We start from the raw sequence: 16558 nt of genomic DNA, 5'->3' as shown, positions 1-16558 counted from the left end.
TGGTGATTCTGTTTTTAAGGCAGATTCATCTTAGTTTCTGTGTCTGCGTTTAAAACCGTTAACACTGTTTGTTTAACGTGATTATACCTTAGTGATAACACTGATTTGAAATAGTTGTTTATTTCTAGGAATAATTATATTATCTAACTTATGTTCGTGTTTTTATTTGGATCATGGTTATACTCTTAATTTGATTTTACTTAGTCAAACTATACTGTCTAAATTAAAGAGCTGTTCTAGCTTTATTTATGTTAATCAGTCTGCTCTCTGGCCTGATTTGATTGCTTGTAATTTATCAAATGTGAACTTGTAAAATTATCTTTAGCTACTATGAGATTATATTTAAAGGTCAACTAGTTAGAATTAGCAAACATTTTCTATACACATAGTTCAACCTTGGAAGAAAGACACACACACACTTTATATGACCTGACATTTGAGTGCTTGATAGGAATTATAAAAAGGTATAAAATATTAAATCCAACAGGAGTCAGCTAATTAGCAAGCAGCAAAATCTCAGCTCTGTTTGTTTCCTAAAAGGTTATTTTTCATACATTTGCTTCTGGAACAGAGAATAAATGTAAAACACCTAACGGACTGACTGTTTTTTGCTGCCTTCCAAGTGATGTGGGGTTGTGTATCAATGTGCTGATATGTCTCGGAGGTCCTTTGAATTATCAGCTGATTTCCTAAATGGACCTTCCACACACAGACCAAGGGAATTTAGCATTCTGGGAGGGGACGGTTGAGAACAGGATGCAAAACCTGTAAAAAAATAACATCGCAATGGTTAACAAATGGCAACAGTGAAGCTAAAGTACCTAAAACTGACAGTGAAGGACCACAGAGAGCTGTACACAAAAACAAAAGGACATAAATAAGCCATCAAGACATGACAGTACAGTAATGACCTTGACGGTACATAAAATGGATGTGAAAATGACCGACATGAGGCACTAAGCAACCATAAAATGATGTAACGTGACTCCAAGGAGACATAAAAAGAACAGATGCCAACAACTTACTATGTCTGTCTGACATGAGGGTAATGGAAAGGACCAAAGACCTCATCCCTCTGCAACATTTATGAGCAGTCTATACTCAAACAGGCATCTTCGCAGAATACACAGGACAAGAACCAAAACTCATGACTTGGAACTGGACACATATTCACTCCTATTTAAAAAAAGCAATCAGTTCTATCACTACGATACAGAAAACACTGACAAAGCAGCAACATATACAAGTATTCAAAAAGCGCTCAATACAAAAACAACTGGACTTTATTTGTAACAGAAGACGTTTCGCTCCTCATCCGAGGAGCTTTCTCAATTCAAAGAGCAGAGAGTGAGAGATACAGGTTATAAGGCTGAGTGAGATAAGACACACACACACATAAGACACACACACACACACACACATATGTAGATTGGCAGTTCACACCTAAAACCTAAAACAGTAGGTCTTTGTTCCTCTAATTCACAGTCGAGGCCCCCTCTGTTCCCATCAGGTGTGAAAACCGGCTGGGAATCTGTTTTAAAGTTGCATTATATGTTTTTGAAAGTGGGAATCTGAGGCCTCCTCCTCTGTTAAGAGAGGGTTTTTCTCTTTTTACATAAATTGCTTCCTTCACCCCCCTCTCAAACCATCTGTGTTCTCGGTCCAAAATGTGCACATTTTGGTCCTCAAAAGAGTGTCCCTTATCTGTGAGATGGAGGTGAACAGCTGAGTCTTGTCCTGTGGAGCTGGCTCTCCTGTGTTGAGTCATGCGTCTGTGAAGAGGCTGTTTAGTTTCTCCAATGTAGAGGTCTGGACAGTCCTCGCTGCACTGGACCGCATACACTACACCACTCTGTTTGTGTATGGGTGTCTTGTCCTTAGGGTGGACCAGCCTCTGTCTGAGAGTCCTGCTGGGTTTGAAATGTACTGGGATGTTGTGTTTGTTGAAGATCCTTCTGAATTTCTCTGATACTCCAGCAACATAAGGGATGACAATGTTTTTACGTCTGTTATCCTTTTTCTGTTTATTGGTGTGTTTTGTAGATTTCCTCGCTGACTTGACAAAAGTCCAGTTAGGATATCCACATGTTAGAAGAGCTTCTTGAACGTGTTTCAGTTCCTTTTCCTTCCCTTCTGTCCTTGTGGGGACACATTCGGCCCGATGTTGTGTAGAGGAACATATGCTGAGATATATTCATCAATTAAACGGATTCTTTCATTTTTCTGGACTGTATAATGTACGTGCATTTAACCTAATAAATGTGGACGTGAGACGTTAATTATCTTTGACTCACCAAGACAGTGGGTCATTTATTAACATAATCAAGTTTAACACATCACACATTTACATTAATTGGCAAGAATTGAAAATAACGACAGCTTATTAATCAGTTTTACAGTGAGTAAACAATACGGCGATTGTTTCCTCACTTTCAGCAGAACAGCAGACGTCAAATCACACGGCGGTGATTGAAAACTTTGCTTCAGACATTTCTAAAAATATCTGTAATGATTTTTAGCAGATAGAAGAATTTTAAAGATGGAAAGATGAAGTTTATCTTGAGAGAGATGTGTGAGGGAATTTGTCTGTTTTAACCAGAACATGCACGCTCCTTCTTTTCCAGCTTGGCCCAACGGTACGCTTGGTTGAGATCGAACTTTTACCTTTGCAGATGATAGTTTCAGCGTTGGTGTAGAGCTCTCCTTTCAACTCTTTCAGCGTCTCCGTGAGAACAGCTCGAACCTCAAGAGTCGTGTGAGGTCATCCAAAACAGACTTTCATAATTCCCAGAATCTCCTCTCGTTCAAAACAGTGGCAGCTGTATTGAGCAGCTGCATTCCAGCATTCTGCATTCTGGAACTGCAAACTCTCTGGAACTGCAAACTCTCAGAACTGCTACTCCATCTTCAAGACTGAGCCTGAGCTGAACAGCTTGAGCTACTTGAACTAGGAAGTGCCAACCTTTTAAGAAGGGTCACTTCCGGTTCATTTGAGAGTTTCTGATTGGTCGATGGACCAAAACAGAGGTGTGTTTTGTGATGTAAGGTGTTATGAAAAGTCAAGGAAAAGATTAAGATTGTTTAAGAACAGACAAAAAGATATTATGAAGAAACCAGACTTCGTGGAGTCACTTCTTCCAGTATCTTGCTGTAAAAGTTAAACATGACATTTCTTTTCAGTAAACTTTCAGTTGACCGAAACTTGAACTTCGACACACTTACAAACTTCGCTCATTGAAGACAGAAAATCAGACAATGCATCATTAACCTGATTTCTTCTTTGAATGAGGATTAAAAATCGTTATTACTGTTTTAAGTAAATAAAAATAAGTAGTTCACTTCAACATGTAAACATTGTTTGAACTAACACAATTTGATTATCAAAACATTTGTAAAATAGTAATGATCATAGAAAGTAGTCTTCTTCACTTGATTAATTCAAGAAAGAAAGTCTCAGGATGGGTCAACCTGTATTTCTGGATGCAAATCAATGAAATGACAGTTTCTGACCATATGATCCTAAGGTCAAGGTTTTTGACATCAGGCCTAGTCCACTACAGTTGTAAAGTTCTGATGACAGAGAGTTTGTGTTCCAGTGGATGGTGGGAGTCAAACAGAAGATACTGGTCTGTGTGGATTGGTTTCCTGTACACTTCAATGTTGAGGCTGTCCTCTCTCTCCATCTGAACCAAACAGTCCAAAAAAGGCAAGTTGTTGTCGTTTGCATCCTCTCTGGTGAACTTGATGTTGTTATCGACCAAGTTAATGGGTCTGGTGAACGCTTCTATTTCCTTGGCTTGGATTTTGACCCAGGTGTCATCCACATAACGGAACCAATGGCTTGGCTTAGTTCCCTCATAGGAGTGTAGGGCTCTCTGTTCCACTTCCTCCATGTAGAGATTGGCAACAATGCGTGACACTGGAGATCCCATGGCACATGGCGAAACGTCTTCTGTTACAAATAAAGTCCAGTTGTTTTTGTATTGAGCGCTTTTTGAATTCATCATGTCCTGGATGACTGAGAATCTTCACCAGCACATATACAAGTATGTTCAGCTTGCATCCCAAAATAAGAGATGGTCCCCTCTGTGTTCCTGCTGACTGGTGAAGCTTTGGAGGGAAATACAGTGCTCTCCTGACTCAATGATCTTTATACATGCATCTGCAAGAATCTTTAAATACAAGCTGCTGCATTGGGAGAAATGTAGAACTGTAGCAAGGTGCACTGGGTGTGGTTACATAAAGACAAGTAATACGTTGATGTCTCCTGTCGCTGAAAGATTTGGATAGTGAATGTCTGGAGTTTTTGAGATTAGGTTTTTTTTTCTTCCTGGACTGGAAAGTAAACCTTAATGTTTTTGATCCAAGATATTCATGGGTAAGAGTTACACTGTGTATAACAAGCGAGGTAGTTTTATTTATTTTTGCTTGTCCAAAGCAGAGCAGAGTGACAAATCATGGTGAGTGAAGGGAGCAATTTTATCCACCACCAGGCCCAGTGGTGGAGCCAGAGGGTGACCAGTGGTGGCCTTGGTCACAATAATCTTTAGCCACCCCAGTCATTTGAGGAAACTATACTTTAAAGCAATATAAAAACAAGAAACCACTGTTTATTTAAATGTTTGGGGTGGCCAGATTACATATATCTGCCAGCCATCCCAATTTGGATGGGACTGTCCTGGACTTTATCCTCCCTTTCCTGAGGCCTGCATAAGGAGACACCTGAATGTCCAGCATTTGAGAAGTGTTAGGCTGGCTTGGCTTACCTGTTAATGAAGTCTGGTGGGAGGAGGGATACAGAGGAGCAGATTTGTGGATTTCCTACAACAGGAGAAGAGAGGTTACCATAATAAGACTAATGTAGATCTGAAGCACAATTTCTCAGTTTTCAGAAACCACTGAAATTTTTCTGATAGCACAAACTATCCCAAAGTTACAATAATGCAAAGCAACATTGTGCTGTGTGTAAAACATAATAATAATAATAATAAATGCTTCAAGTTTGATCTCAGATAAAGTTCAGCTAAAAGGCCAGTTAGTGTTCATTGTTCCACTTTCAATAATTATATAACGCAGTCATTTTTTTTTTTTTTTAGTCCTTGGAATTTAGTAAAAACACTTCAAATGGCTGGAAAATGCATAGTTTTGAGCAGATTTTAAACAAATTTCCAGAGGGGCATGGCTTCAGACTCCCCCCGCCATGACTGCTTTGCATCACTGGTGCTTGCAAATACATGCAGGTGTCCCTCATTGCCATCAGCACATGTTGGCAGGTTTGGGGTGCACAATGCACAATGGTGATGGCCATATTGGATTTTGATGTGGTAACCCAATTTACAGTAGTGAACTTTCCTATGCCTAGATGCAGCCATTCACCAAAATAAAAGTTGGAACATTGCTTATTTTTCAAGTTATCCGCTTACAAGGTTAATATGTAACAAATGCGGCTGTAGTTATGTAGGATTTTCTCGTGGCAACCAGATTTCGATGAAAACCTTTCTTATACGTAGATGCAGCAACATCAAAAGAAAGCAGGACGGCACTTTAAATGGCTTGGTTTGTGCTTTATCTAAGTTATGCATGAGCTAAACATTTGCAGTTTCAGCTGATGTTTAACTGCCCTTGGGATCGTGGCCAGCTTTGAGAATGTTTTGACGTACACGTAGACCCTTAAAAATGTTGAATAAAGTGTAATGCTCTTTGTGTTGCATTCCAGTCCTTCCTTGAGCCTGATTAAATCATCTTTAGACACGACTCACTTTTTAAACACAAAACAAAACTTAGTTTTAGAGGAGTTTTAATGCTGTAGAATGTACAGTAGGACAGAGTCCCAACTTTATTAATCCTTGTTCTGACCCAAGCCCTCCTCCCACTTTCATTGGCTTTGATATGACAGCTCTCCGCAGCCTGTCCTTATAATCTGATGGCCTTTTTATGCCAGACCATTCATCCCTAATCTTCCAGCTTTGCAGGACTGCCTTAGTTAAAAGAAGGATTTGACTCTTTTTCTCTCTCTCTCTTTCATGGTGTCTCCTGTCCTTCGTTCTTTCCCTCCAACCTTTTCTGGATATTATGATGAATGAAGTATTATCAGGGCAAAGAGGTAAAACAGATTAGAGACATCTAAAGCAGGGAAAAAAAAAACAGATCCTCCTCATTTGTGGAAGATGTGTTTAGTAACGAGCATGGATAAGTCATGGGTCAGCTGACAAAACTCGCTCGTTATGCAACGCATGGAGCCGTTTGAGGCTGCAATGCACCGAAGGGTCTCAGAAAAGGTTTGCACGGTTTTAATGACTTATGAATGATGCAGACACTGCCCCTCAGATGTGCAAAATGGTGCACCAATAGGATGTCACGCCACAGATATTGTGAGGTTGCATGTGGCCTGCAGGTATTCTCATGCGTGCATGAGTATACATTTGGGTTTTCATCCATCAAAGCGTATTTTATGCCTCATGTAATGGAGGAAGGCATAATGTCTGTTGGTAACAGTTTAGTCTCGTTCATTGTACAATAATGGGGGTACAAATAATCTGAAGTATTCACACAGGTTTGGTTTCTGATAATACATATAAGCTGTCATGATTTGAAGGTATATTTTTAAACACAGAATCTAAAGAAACTGTTTGCAATGACTCTATATGACAATAGGTAAGTACTGTAGAAGTTTTATTTTAAAACAAAAAGGTAAAAGATTGATTCTTCTGACCATCAAGCATCTGATGAAAGAGAGGACATACGTTAATGAACACCCTGAAAATGTTTTAAGATAAATAAGAATTCTTCTCAATTTCATTCTTGTGCTTTTTATGTTCCAGGTTGAAGGGAAGGTGTGTGCACGAGTCCAAAGGAGAACAACAAGAATATGGAGGAGAATGGGCAGGCAGGTAAGTATGGAGGGAGACAGAATGAACTAGTCGCTCTTCCGCAGTAGCTCTCAACAAAAGAGTGATCTCTGTCACTTGAGGAGATAGTCTCAAAAAAGAAACAACCACACTGAGGAGTTCTACGAAATAAACACCAGATAAATAAATCTCTGGGAAATCTTCATGAAGGTGTACTGTAGTCCTTCGATACTTTGCGGTTCGACTTTAGTGGACTCACTCTTTTGCTGGTTTTCAACGTATTGTACACATTGTTTTCCGGTAGCCTGGCCAGGTTAAGGCTCAGTTTTGGGTTGCGCTCGATTATTTTAAATAAACAATCCATGCCCCTCACTCTGGTATCCGCCTCACCGAAGCTCCTACAGCAGCGATGGAGAATGACAGAGCCCTCCCTGCCTCCTCTCAGAATGAGAAAGGAGGGGGCGGGGTGGGGTCTTTCCCCATCGCATCGTGAGTGAGCGGCATGGATTGTTTATTTAAAATAATCAAGCGCGACCCAAACCGTGCCTTAAACCGAACTGCGCTGACCTGGCCTGAACCAGACCGGGACATTTGCCAGTTCAGGAAATTTCCCGGTGCTCTCGAATGCCAGTCCACCTCCGGGCTCTCAGTCCGTCTGCTCTCTTTCGCTGTGCTCTTTTAGAGCGTTTAGTTTAGAACATTGTTAAGAACATTGCAAGAGTGTGGGAAGGGTTTATAAAGCCTTAAAATATATATAAATACTAAAATAAATCTAACGTCCCTACTTCGCAGGTTTTCACCTATCGCGGGGGAGTCTGGAACATAACCCCCGCAATAAGTGAGGGACTACTGTATTACTAAGTCTTTAAACAAAAACAAAGGAAAACAATGATTTAATGGTTTGGTATTTGCCTATATTACAAATCAGGGTATTAGACACCACCACTTTGTCTTTTTGTTTTTACTATATCTATAGTTGGTTGGTGAATTTGGTTCTAAACCTTCCATGATTATAGCGATACATTTGGGTCAGGACACATATTGAGTATGACAAAGTTTGGTCATGTCAGCTGATGGTTTCAGATATTTATACTACCTTCCTGTAACATGTTGAATTATTAGCAATTCCATTAAATTTTCATTTGTAGCCGTGCATTAAGTAACTGATCAATCGTGTAAAATTTGGTTGTGATTCTTCGTGGCATGTGTGTTATCATTTATCATTACTTTCTTTTTGGCAGCAAATGAATGGTTAGGTCAGTTTATTGACATGTTTATGTATCTGTAATGTTTTATGTTGAAACAATCATAAAGCCTTGTAAAGGTGGTCAACTTTTAATCTTGTGTCCTCTACACTTCCAACAGGCCCCACTTGCAACAGTGGGTTGTGCTCTTAAAGAGTCTTGGTTTTACCATGCTGGAGGCAGAGACAACATAATGAACATCTGAATGATTTACACACTAATAAAGTGTTGAAAAAAAAACCTCATTGGGAGAAAATAGAGTTGAATTCTAACTAGATCATTGAATTAATAGGTAGCCCAAAATATGCCCCCCCCCCCCAAAAAAAAAAAAAAAAAAAAAAACACCAAGTGGACTGCTGCAGCCTAAAAACAACTCCAGTCTCCATTTTTTTTAAAAGCACCATGCTAAAACTATTTTAAAAACATTAATAATGAGATCAATGAAAATATATACATTTTTCATAAGCTTTTCACAGAACCACGCTTCAAAATAGCTGAACTAGCTCAATCATGGGTCCACTAATGTTCTAAAAGCCTATCAGAGAGAGTCAACAGGTATAAAACATTTAAAAGTGATGGGAAGTCCTGCCTCATGTAAATGAACAGAGCTCATGGAGGAGTGTTTCCATAAAGTGATCTTAGCCCGGCTGTCAGACTTGAAGGCTGCGTAATTACTGCTGGCCGTTAACTTGAATCTGTTATTGCTTGTCAGCTGGACCCCTAATGTATCTGTGGCGGCTAATAATAATTTTAGATCGACGATCCATTTTCGCTCTGCTCTTTGTTTTTATTGCATCTGCTGTCACAACACGGCAGCCCGATGCCAGATAGTGATAACAGGACAGCGCTTTGTTAATGAGATTTCTCCATGACTTTGCTTTAAAGCTCCTCAAGATCAGGATGTATGGCACACTCTGTGGCATTTAATACGTAGATCTTGTGTTGCTGTGTATATGTGTGTCATTGGATATGTTACATAACTGCTACTGGTTTTAAAGTGACAATGTTTTCATTTAACATCTACTACATGTAATAATGGTGAACAATGATTTTAGCATTTTGCTTAATCAAGAAAGACTAGTAAAGACGTGCATCTATTAATGTGTGCAACAAAGTGAAATACGTGCAGCAACTGCTTGCAAGTAGACTTTGACATGTGCAGACTGAAGGGTGAGTGGAAAGGAAATTTTAGGCTTGTGGCAGAATGTCAGACTCTGTCGATCTGATTTGCGTGACAACAAGTGATAGGAAGCTGGCAGTGGAGATGGCCTGACACCTCCCTTACTGGAGGTCATTACTGGTACATACACACAGACAGAACAGATGTAAACCTGCCTTTATCCTTTATCATCGTCCTTCTTACCAGCTCAGACCTCTAGCTGTGAGAGGACATACTGCCAGTGACAGCTATGGACAATAAATCGAAGTGGCTAATTAGTCTTTACTGGGTGAAATGAAAAAAGACAGGAGTTTGAGTGTCATTATAAGAAATCCATACGAAGGAAATGAATCACTACCATTTATTTTTTGTAACTGTAAAAAACACATTCAAAAACAAAATATAACTCCACAGAAATCTCTGCAGTTCTTTTTCTTTTCTTCTCCTGATTTGCATCATCTGGCCAAAAGACAGAATTTTATTCCATCATACCAAAGTCCACGCTCAATAATCCAGGCATGGAATCCAACGATGGATATTGGTGGATCATTGGTGGATTTTATACCTGGATTATTGAGCGTGGACTTTGGTGTTTTTAACCAGTTTGACATGACTGTCGAGGGAGAGGGCAAGCACTGGAAAAGAGGGTGTGCCCCAGAGGCCATCTTAGCACCAACATAACTGTTCCCCCCCCCCCCCCCCACACTTTGGAGTAGGCTGTTGGTGGAGAATCAGTTTTGTTAGGTGATTTTTCAGACTGATGAAGCCCTTTGGATGGAGGGCGAAACATCTCAGCAAAAAACCAAACAAAAAAAAAATGTCCAGATGACCTGAATGATCATTGTTGGGTTTATTCCATCATGTTTTCAAATACTGATAAAATGACTAATAAAATACAAAGTTTAAACTGGCCTCTTCAATGTGTTTAATGAGAGCATGTATGTTCAAGTCATCCACGAGTCGAACCTTCTGACCTCCTGTCTCCACAGATCAAACACTCATCTTGACTTTTCAAATATTGCTGGGCCCATTGAATCCATCCATCCATCCATTATCTTTACCCGCTTATTCCATTTTGGGTCACGGGGGTCGCCGGTGCCCATGTCCAGCAATCACTGTGCGAGGGGCGGGGTACACCCTGGACGGGTCGCAAGTCCATCACAGGGCCACATAGAGACAAACAAGACAAACAACCATCCACGCTCTCATTCGCACCTAGGGACAATTTAGAGTTACTAATCAGCCTAACATGCATGTTTTTGGTCTGTGGGAGGAAACCGGAGCACCCGGCGAAAACCCACGCAAGCACGGAGAGAACATGCAAACTCCACCCAGAAAGGCCCCTGGACCGGGGTTTGAACCAAGAACCTGCTCGCTGAGAGGCAGCAGCTCTACCAGTTGCGCCACCGTGCTGCCCTCCATTGAATCTAATATGGAAATTTAAATTAGCTAATTTTTTAGTTTACATCCCTCCAACATACATAAACACTTGTAATTTTACCTTTCCCTTTTCCACAGTTCTAATATAATTACACTAGCGTATATAACTACAATCCAAAAACAACAACAAAGTAAGAGTCAGAGTTTCTTTATTGTCATTCGCACCACATGTGGTACATGTGGTGGAGTGAAATTATGTACACAGGGTCCCAGTTACATCCAACAATAAAATGTAAAAGAAAAACAGTAATAACATCTAAGATATGAACTAAGAAAAACATCAACTAAATATACACTAAGCACTAATAGCATAAAAACATTACGTCAAACATCAGCACAAACATGAACATGAGTCTGTGTGAGCAGATGAGCACGCATGAACACATCAACATTGAAACAGATCAGCAGCAACATTGAAACAGATCAGCAGCAACATGAAACAGATCAGCAGCAACATGATGTGATTTTTCACAGTGATTATTCTGGTTAGATTCATGAGTCTAACAGCCTCAGGGTAGAAGCTGTTCCTCAGTCTAGTGGTTCTACACTTAATGCTCCTCAACCTCTTTCCTGAGGGGAGCGGGGCAAAAAGTGTGTGTGCTGGGTGAGTGGGGTCCTTCATGATGCAGGTGGCCCTCTTCCTGCATCTGGAGGTGTAGATGTCTGTGATGGTGGGGAGACTGACTCCAACAGACTTCTGTGCAGCCTTCACTTCATCTGTCTGCTAAAGCACTTTGAACAAAACCAGATAAATTCAACTGAAAATATGCCCATTTACTCAAAAATGATGAGACTTAAACTAGTCTCCAACAATTACAGTCCAGTGAGATGCTGTCCAATCCTACATCGTAGCTGGATGCACACATAGGTGGAAATAAGGGAGTAGAAACTTCTAGCACCATGTACCAAGTACAGCAACGCAGACTGACAGAATAAGTAGGTCTTGGGGATCAGTTGAAAGGGCTGGATTCTGAAAAATGAGGGCTGTGCCTGTGGTGTTATTTCTTATCAGGTAAACTGTTAATTTTCAGGCAAACAAAATTCTGTGATTCGTCTCCTAGACGCAGGTACAGCTCAGTTATCCTTGACACACGATGATCTGAGCTGATACTGAAATTAAGAAAATACAACAGGCTCAAAATGTTTAGCCCTATTTTGCTCAGGAAGAGCTTGAAACACAACAGAAAATTAAATTAGCCGGTTGAAGTTATTTGAAGATATATGGACATCTGACTTGTACACCTTCAGGGACTTTCTGGAGAACAAACCCAAAGATTTACTCAGATACTCCCAAATATCCAGATGATGTTTGCCCCCAACTGGTGGGTCATCCACTTCTCAGCGTGCATGGACTGGGTACACCACACACCACGTCCTTGCCTTGGTGCCATTTTCTTGTGTAATTGTGCAAATCTAAATCAACTGATAACGGGTCGATTCTTTTCTTTAGCGTGTCGTCCGTCGTTGAAGTTGTTTGCTTCCTGCCCATGAGTGCATCTGTTTACAACCATGAAATCCCTATTCATGTTACAGGTAAGATATTGTTTATAGCCTTTCTACAAAACCTTACTTAAAAAATCTGAACTTCTCCTTTCACATGAGTTAAGACGTTTTCCCACGTGGCTGGTTACAGACTGAGCTTCCTTGTTGTAACAGCTTAATGTATTTCTCACACAGAAGTCAGGAACACAGTGTTAGGGCTGTTTAGATTAATGGTGCGCTGTTAATGGATAAAAGATGTTCATCATTTATGACACACGTGTTTCCTCTTAGATTGTAAGTTCTCATCCATATTAATGCTCATTGTTCCAAAGCTGCCTGCAATTAGAGGGTTCCCCCTTGAATAAAATCACGTTCAACCGAGCAATAATAACAATCATGAATTTGTGTGTGTGTGAAAATGGATAAAATTACAATAAAAGTATATGTCTGAGCTATTTCCAGTCATCCAGGCCAATTGTTTTTGCTCCCCGGAGTTCTCCTCTGTTATTTTTAGGTTGGGAAAAGCTCATCTGCTGCTCCCTAGGTGAGAAACCTACACCATGTGATCCCATCAAGTAGTCTCTTTTTGTTCCAGCTGTCTGTTTAACCGGCTGTCATTAAAGTCCTCGTATCCTCTCTCTGACTCTTGATTCATGCTCTTTTTTTTGTTCTTGCCACCTCTCTGACTTCCCTCTCCGGTCTTGAGGGTAAAGGTTTCCAATTAAATTCCAAAAAAAAGGAAAAAAAAAAAGATATCCACAAATGCGTATATGTTTTTAATACATAAGAAAACAGGTGGAAAGGCTTAACTGATTTAAAACCTCTGTGTTGGATAATAAAACACAGCAGAGTCCGAAAGCGTAAGTGTTTGACATGCATGGAGACATTTGGCACCTGTCCTACCTGAAATAAAGGAATGCTGACAAGCGAGGTGTACAGTCATCATCACCAGCAGCTTATTCAGAATCACCACAGAAGTCAAACCTTTTGAATATATGAGACAAAAATATGCTGATAAAATCTCCACAGAGCCAACTGTTAAATATCTGTAAATACCTGACACAGATATAACTGGACATTTAAAAGTGAAAGGACACTACTAGTTTAATTAATTAATTATATATTATATATATATATTTAATCAATCAATTAATTAATTAAAACAAACTGAGGTTAACCATCTGCTCCTACTAAAATATGCAAACAGACAAAAAACGGGATGTTCAAGGAACAGTGCAACACGCATGCGCAAGCAAAATTGTTGCCTTCAAGTGTTTCTTATAGGCTTGGGATTTATCCCTTTTTCAGCGCTAAATGTAGTGTAACTTGGCGTCCCACTTTAACGTTACAACTAATGTAGTCTATGTAATATAGTACGTAATGCAGTCTTTGATATTGTTAAGTATTTTACAGAATTTTCAAATATGCTTTTTTGTTATTTTACATGCCAGAAAAGCGTAATTAGAAATATTTCAAGTGATAAAGTGGTTGTATGAAATTTTAGGGATTTCCCCCCACTCTTTTTTATGCAAATGTGTGTTCACGATATGTTTAATTGCTTCACATTACACAGTAAGTTACAAACAGAAGGGTTTTAATGTTTATTTTGTTCCATTCAAATCGGTACAACAAACAGAATAATAATACACCTATAATTAATTGGTATTATTCATGGATTATGGTCTTGTCTGAAAAAAGTAAACAAAATGTTCACAGTTCGAAACATGTTTTTAAAACGCGCAGGCAAAAATATTCACTTTACGCTGATTGGAGGTGGTTCGTCACGTGACGTTCAGTGAAACTCTACTTTTCCCACTGCACGTGAATCCATCACGAACAGCAACACTTTCCCAGCGCGGCGACGGAGCCAAGAGGAGTTCAACTGGTCAGAACCACAAACCTGTTTAAGGAGTTCAGGTTCGGTTCGTACCGCCGGTGAATTACGGACAAGAAGGAACAGAGTCGCTGTTAACTCGGCTATAAGAATAAACCCATTGAAAGTGAGTTTTTTAAAGGCTTTAAGTGGAGTCCTGAATGGAACCGTGGAGGCTTTAACATGACATGAAAACATGATTAAACTGCAGGGATGTTAGGAAAATGACGAGGACGGCATCACGGAGAGGATTAACGTCAAAACCGACAGGTATGGCTTGATTTTTTTCATCCAGAAGGAGCGGCGGGACGAAACTGTCGGAGGCGCTCATGCTTCTGTGGAAGAGAAGGAAAGTTTGCTGCTTCACTCGGGTACGAGTCTATTTCCTGAGACTTCTGCTCTGAACTCTTTCTTCTCGTATAGAGCCCGCCCGGTTCGGTGTCGGCTCCGAACTGTTCGCGACAATGTCCAAAGCCGTGCTAAAGAAACCCCACTGGACCTCCAGAGTGAACGAGTGCGCCGTGAGTAAAGACGCCCGCGGGGACCTGAACGTGTCTCTGCGCGGCGGCGCCGAGAACGGAGAGTTCGCTTACATCGGACAAATTACCGGGGGTCTGGTGGCGTACCAGTACGGACAGTTAGGGGAAGGGGAACTTCTACTGGAGGTGGAGACCCTCTCGATTTCAGGATTACCTCTGTACGACGTGGAGACGGTCATAAAGAACTGCAAAAGTCCAGTGAGGTTGAAAACTGTGAGGCCAGGTAAGTCCAGGAGGAGGTGGCTGTCGCCGAACTTCGTTCAAATTATTTGCCTTTTTGAATTTTCTTGTTGAAAATAAGAATAAAGTCGGTGGAATTTCAGACAGAAGTTCATATTTATTACCAATGTTCAATTCGGCTTACTTAAAACATTTTTTTTTTTACTGAAGCTCATCTAAATGAAGACTTTTGTGTAGAAATGTTAACAGTTTACACTAAAATGTATTTCACTTGTCAGCTTATTAATTTGACAGGTGAGTTTAGGGGAAACTTATCACCTGTGGAGTCTAAAGGAGGAAAAGGAAATACAGTAACCCAAGTTCACATACTGGATTGTTTTCAGCTTTTCCTTTTGTTCTGCCCTTCCCAAGCTTTTTAAAAGGCGGAAACTGGGAGGCAAAGTCCTAAACAACGTGTAAAAGAAATTATATGGAGAACGATAATCATCCTGAGGGTTGCCGTCCTACAAATAGTTTGGTAACTCATCAGCCCCTGTGGGGATGCCTGGTTGAACATCATTTTATTCTGTTCAAAAAGTCAGATGTATCTTATGATGTAAGTGCAGCAGTTGTAAAACTGGCCTCTCCCTTCCTAAACAGACCTGACTGGCAACATTTCATCAAACAGGAATGAGACCTGTGTGGCTAGTTCATGGTCATCCTAATTCAGTAGAGCAGGAGTTTGACATTGAGCTGCTGTGACAGGCGCCCAGCATGGCAACACAGCCTGCTGAAAGGATGCTCAGAGCCAGCCTGAGCCACGCTGACTTCCTGTAAAGCCAGGAAAAAAAAAGAGCAACTACCCTTCAAGGACGATTTCACGTATTTATAACCTGTGAATGCTGGCAGCAGTATTTAAGTCCACTCGGGCATCCTTAAATCTAAACACTGGGTTCTTGTTTTCTTTGTTGTAAAGTGATGGATGAAAATTCTTTGTCTGAATATTTTTTAATGGGAATAGAGAATGGCCTGAGCAATATAGAAGTCCAGGTTTGCTGCCAGCTGCAGCGACCTCTGCCATCTTTGCAATAGTTTAAGTGATTTCGAATAGTGCTGAGCCATATAGCCGCAGCGCTTGTGTTAAACTCCGACCATATCGGCAGATATTATTTTCTGCCTGATGGCCTAATACCAGTAAAATCACAAATGCTGAACGTTGTTCTCAACCTGTTAGAGAAATCATCACATATTTTGTTTGACAGTTCCAGTTTAAGAAATGTTGTAGCTGTTCAGGCGAGCACTCTTTTATAGATCTTTACACCACTGACAATTATGAATTATAAAATGGTTTTGGCAGCGATGTTTTGATATTTCTGCTGGAAGTGTCCCAGGCTGCACTTGAAGCGCTGCAGCTACTGGCTACCACTAACTTTGTTTGCAAATAGGGATGAATTAAAAAAACTCTAAACCACTCTTGGAATTAGTCTTTGTTGAAAGGCTTTTCAAATATTCCACCCAGTCCCTTTCCTGTACCTCCTGGTCCAATATAAACTCCTTCATCTTCATTTTCAGTGAGGAGTGATGCATAAACTGAGCACTCCTGTGACCATAGTTTCCACTTTCTAATCCTTTCAAAATAAACTATGATAGCAGAAACAGATCCTGGGATGCAACAATTTGTTGTCAGTTTTTACTTTGTAGAGGGAGGGGTGTAGGCTTTGCGTTGTAAAAATCCCCTTGACTAGAAAAGACTTGTTAGGAAACAACTTTGTTTCACTTATATATCTATCTATATCTATATATATCTATATATC

At 40.3% G+C, this 16558-nt stretch overlaps 1 protein-coding gene across 1 annotated transcript in view; it reads left to right on the top strand.

The window, feature by feature from the left end:
* Nucleotides 1-14410: 14410 nt before the first annotated feature.
* magi1b (membrane associated guanylate kinase, WW and PDZ domain containing 1b) overlaps nucleotides 14411-16558 on the top strand; it is a 189788-nt gene continuing 187640 nt past the window's right edge. The window contains exon 1 of the mRNA XM_037678617.1: nucleotides 14411-14808. Within this exon, the coding sequence (XP_037534545.1) occupies nucleotides 14511-14808 (298 nt within the window). The 5' untranslated portion in view covers nucleotides 14411-14510. The remainder of the gene's footprint in view (nucleotides 14809-16558) is intronic.

Source organism: Nematolebias whitei, chromosome 7 (assembly GCF_014905685.2).
Source record: "Nematolebias whitei isolate Nwh7 chromosome 7, NemWhi1, whole genome shotgun sequence".
Lineage (NCBI taxonomy): Eukaryota > Metazoa > Chordata > Actinopteri > Cyprinodontiformes > Rivulidae > Nematolebias > Nematolebias whitei.
This window is presented reverse-complemented; position numbering and strand designations above follow the sequence as displayed.